Source organism: Rattus norvegicus, chromosome 4 (genome assembly GCF_036323735.1).
Source record: "Rattus norvegicus strain BN/NHsdMcwi chromosome 4, GRCr8, whole genome shotgun sequence".
Lineage (NCBI taxonomy): Eukaryota > Metazoa > Chordata > Mammalia > Rodentia > Muridae > Rattus > Rattus norvegicus.
Genome location: NC_086022.1, coordinates 72,343,450 through 72,347,371, shown reverse-complemented (window position 1 = coordinate 72,347,371; position 3,922 = coordinate 72,343,450). Strand labels below are relative to the sequence as shown.

Genomic DNA, 3,922 nt, shown 5'->3' with positions numbered 1-3,922 from the left:
TTTTTTTAAGACAGGAACAATTCTGCGTCAGAGTTTTTGACTGTGGGATGGCAATCCCATCCTTCCACTTGATGCCCTGTCTTTCTACTATAGGTGAACTCTACAAATTCCCTCTCCCCATTATAGGGCATTTTATCTAAAGTCCTCTATGTCCTGAGAGTCTCTTACCTCCCAGGTCTCTGGTACATTTTAGAGGGACCTCCCCACCACCTCCTACCTCCCAAGGTCATCTGTTTCATTCTTTCTGCTGACCATCAGGGTTTCACTCCAGGTTCCCAGGACCAATGCCTGATCACGTTCCGCTTTCCTTTCCCTCCCCCTCTCCCACATCTTTCCCTCCCTCTGCCCCAACATTTCCTGTCCATGATTGCTTTTTTTTCTCTTTCCCAAGTGGGATTGAGACATCCTCCCTCGAGTCCTTTGGCTTGTTAACCTTTTGAGTTCTATGGATCGTAACCTGGGTATTCTGTACTTTTTTGGCCAATATAAACATATTAGTAAGTATATACCATGCATGTGCTTTTGGGTCTGAGTTATCTCACTCAGGATGACATAGTCTAGTTTCATCCATTTGCATAAAAAATTCATGAAGTCATTGTTTTCAATAACTGAGTAGTATTCCATTGTGTAGATGTACCACATTTTCTGTATCCATTCTTCTGTTATGGGTCATCGGGGTTTTTTCCAGCTACTGGCCATCGCAAACAAGGCTGCTATGAAAATAATGAAACATGTGCCCTTGTGGCATTGTGGGGCATCTTTTGGGTATATCCCAAAGAGTGGTATTGCTGGGTCTTGAGGTAAATCTATTTCCAATTTTCTGAGGAACTTCTAGATTGATTGCTTGTAATCCCACCAGCAATGGAGGAGAGCGTTCCTCTTTCTCCACATCCTTGCCAGCATGTGCTAGCACCTGAGTTTTTTATCTTGTTCTGCCTGGTATAAGGTAGAATCTCAGGGTTGTTTTGATTTGCATTTCCCTGATCACTAAGGACTTTACACTTCTTTAAGTACTTCTTACCCATTTGGGATTCCTCTGTTGTTAATTCTCTGTTTAGTTCTATACCCCACTTTTTGATTGGGTTGCCTGGGGTTTTGTGGTGGTGGTGGTGATGGTGGTAGTGATGGTGGTGGTGGTGGTGGTTGACTTCTTCAGTTCTTTATATGTGTTGGATATTAGCCCTCTATCGGATGTGGGGTTAGTGAAGTTTTTTTTTTCCATTCTGTAGGTTTCCAATTTGTCCTATTAACTATGTTCTTTGTTGTACAGAACCTTTTCAATTTCATGAGGTCCCGTGTACCAATTCCCGATCTTAAAGCATGAGCCATTGGAGTTCTGTTTAGGAAATCCACCAACCCTCGTGTCATTGAGTTTGAGGCTCTTTCCCACTTTCTCCTCTATTAGATTCAGTGTATCTGGTTTTAAGTTGAGGTCCTTGATTCATTTGGACTTGAGCTTTGTGCAAAATGACAAATACAAATCTACTTTCAATTTTCAATATACAGACAGACCAGCACCATTTATTGAAGATGCTTTCTGTTTTCCATTGTATATTTTGCCTTCTTTGTCAAAGATCAAGTGTCTGTAGATATGTGGATTTATTTCTCAGTCTTTGATTCTATTCCATTGATCAACCTGTCTGTCTCTGTACCAATACCATGCAGTTTTTATCACTAGTGCTATTTTTTTAAGGTACATTTAAAGTGGGGATTAGCCCCTCAGAATCTCATGCATTTATTTATGTCAGTGGCAAATCTTCCTTTCTCCATTGTTTTGGGTATGTTCCTCCCTAATCATCAGCTTAAAACACCAAGCTGTGTTCCAGGTCCAGCTGAAATCCTAGCCTAGGACTCAGTGCATAACCTATGGTGATACCTGTACTTGCCCCCTCTGACCTCTCTTTCCCCTACTCCTGGCCAGCAATCTCAGCTGCTCCATGAAGAAAGATAATGCAACCTGGGTAAGTGAGTTTATCCTCATGGGTCTCTCCAGTGACAAACACATCCAAGCTGGACTCTTTGTCCTCTTTGGGGTCACCTACCTGCTGACTCTTCTGGGCAATGGGCTCATTGTCCTGCTTATTGCACTGGACCCACGACTCCACCTGCCCATGTACTTCTTTCTCTGTCACTTGTCAGTGGTAGACATCTGCTACACCTCCAGTGGGGTCCCCCAGATGCTGGCACACTTCCTCATGGAGAAGAAGACCATCTCTTTTGCCCTATGTGGGACCCAGCTCTTCTTTGCTCTGACCCTTGGGGGAACTGAGTTCTTGCTGCTGGCTGCCATGGCCTATGACCGCTATGTGGCTGTCTGTGATCCACTACGGTACACAGTGGTGATGAGCCCAAGGCTCTGCATGGGTCTAGCAGGCGTCTCTTGGTTTGTGGGTTTAGTTAATTCTGCTGTGGAGACAGCAGTCACCATGTACCTTCCTACCTGTGGGCACAATGTGCTCAACCATGTGGCCTGTGAGACACTGGCACTGGTCAGGTTGGCCTGTGTGGACATCACCCTCAACCAAGTGGTGATTCTGGCCTCTAGTGTGGTGGTGCTGCTGGTGCCCTGCTGCCTGGTCTCTCTGTCTTATGCCCACATTGTGGCTGCCATCATGAAGATCCACTCTACCCAAGGACGCCGCAAAGCCTTTGAGACCTGTGCCTCTCACTTGACTGTGGTCTCCATGTCTTATGGGATGGCCCTCTTCACCTACATGCAGCCCCGCTCTACAGCCTCTGCTGAGCAGGACAAGGTAGTTGTGCTATTCTATGCTGTGGTCACCCCCATGCTGAATCCTCTCATCTACAGTCTGAGGAACAAAGATGTGAAGGCTGCCTTCAGTCGAGTTCTGATGAAAAACTTTGAGTCAAAGAATTAGGAGACAGTTTTCAAAAGGAAAGTTGTCCTTCTAGGTTTATGGATCCATTTAATGTGCAGATTTTGTGTGTGGTCCACAACTGTTGTCTGTCACTTCCTTTAGTTTTCCAATCCTGGCCATGCCTAGGGTATGAGCCACTCACATAACCTGCCCTTAAGTGTGCCTGTGTATGTGTATAAGGGAATTGTTATCAGGACCTAAATCTACATGATGCTCCTTTGCAGTAATAAGGAAGCAGAATTTTACCACTAGTCTTTATTTTGGCTTCTGCTTGAATCAAAGAAAACAAATTACAACAACTTTAAGTTGTAAATACCATCGAAAAGGTTAAATGAAATGTGTGCATTTTCTTAACTGAAAGGAAGAGAGAAAACAGAATAGTGGTGTGTTTGAATCAGAAAGGAAGTGCACAGAAGTCATTTTGTTAAGACTCTAGTTCTGTGATGATAGATGGCTCAATGGGTTAAGGAACTTACCATCAATCCTGATGACCTGTATTTGAGTCCTAGGATCCACATGATGAAAGAAAAGGTCTGATTCACAAGTTATTCTCTGACTTCCACATGTCTACCATGGCATAATTGGACCTTCTCTAACACACATAATGAATGAATGAATGAATGAATGAATGAATGAATGAATGAATGAAATGCAAGTCAACTTTTATCCTAAAATCTATAAATATGTATTTAACTATTCTTCAGACTATAAAAACAGAATATCCACAAATTTCAAACTTGTCTGTGCCCAAAGAATTAAACAGGCCTTAGACCAGAAATACAAAAGCTGAGCAGGTAGGAGAAGTCAGTCAAGCACATGCTGGCCAAGCATGATTATCTGAGTTTAATGCCAAGAAACAATATTAAATGATGGGTGTGATGCCTTAAGAGCTGTCTCAGAAGTTAGCACCACTTGTTGCTCTCACAGAGGACCTGGGTTTATTGCCAAACACTCACAACAGCTTTCTGTGATTCAAGTCCCAATAGATCTCATACCCTCTTCAGGTATTTGTGGGCACTAGGCACATATGTGGTACACATATG

At 43.3% G+C, this 3,922-nt stretch overlaps 1 protein-coding gene across 1 annotated transcript; it reads left to right on the top strand.

The window, feature by feature from the left end:
- Positions 1-1,937: 1,937 nt before the first annotated feature.
- Or2r3 (olfactory receptor family 2 subfamily R member 3) lies at positions 1,938-2,879 on the top strand. Its single transcript, NM_001000977.1, has one exon. The coding sequence runs from the start codon at positions 1,938-1,940 to the stop codon at positions 2,877-2,879; it is 942 nt and encodes a 313-aa protein (NP_001000977.1).
- The last annotated feature ends 1,043 nt before the right edge of the window (positions 2,880-3,922 follow it).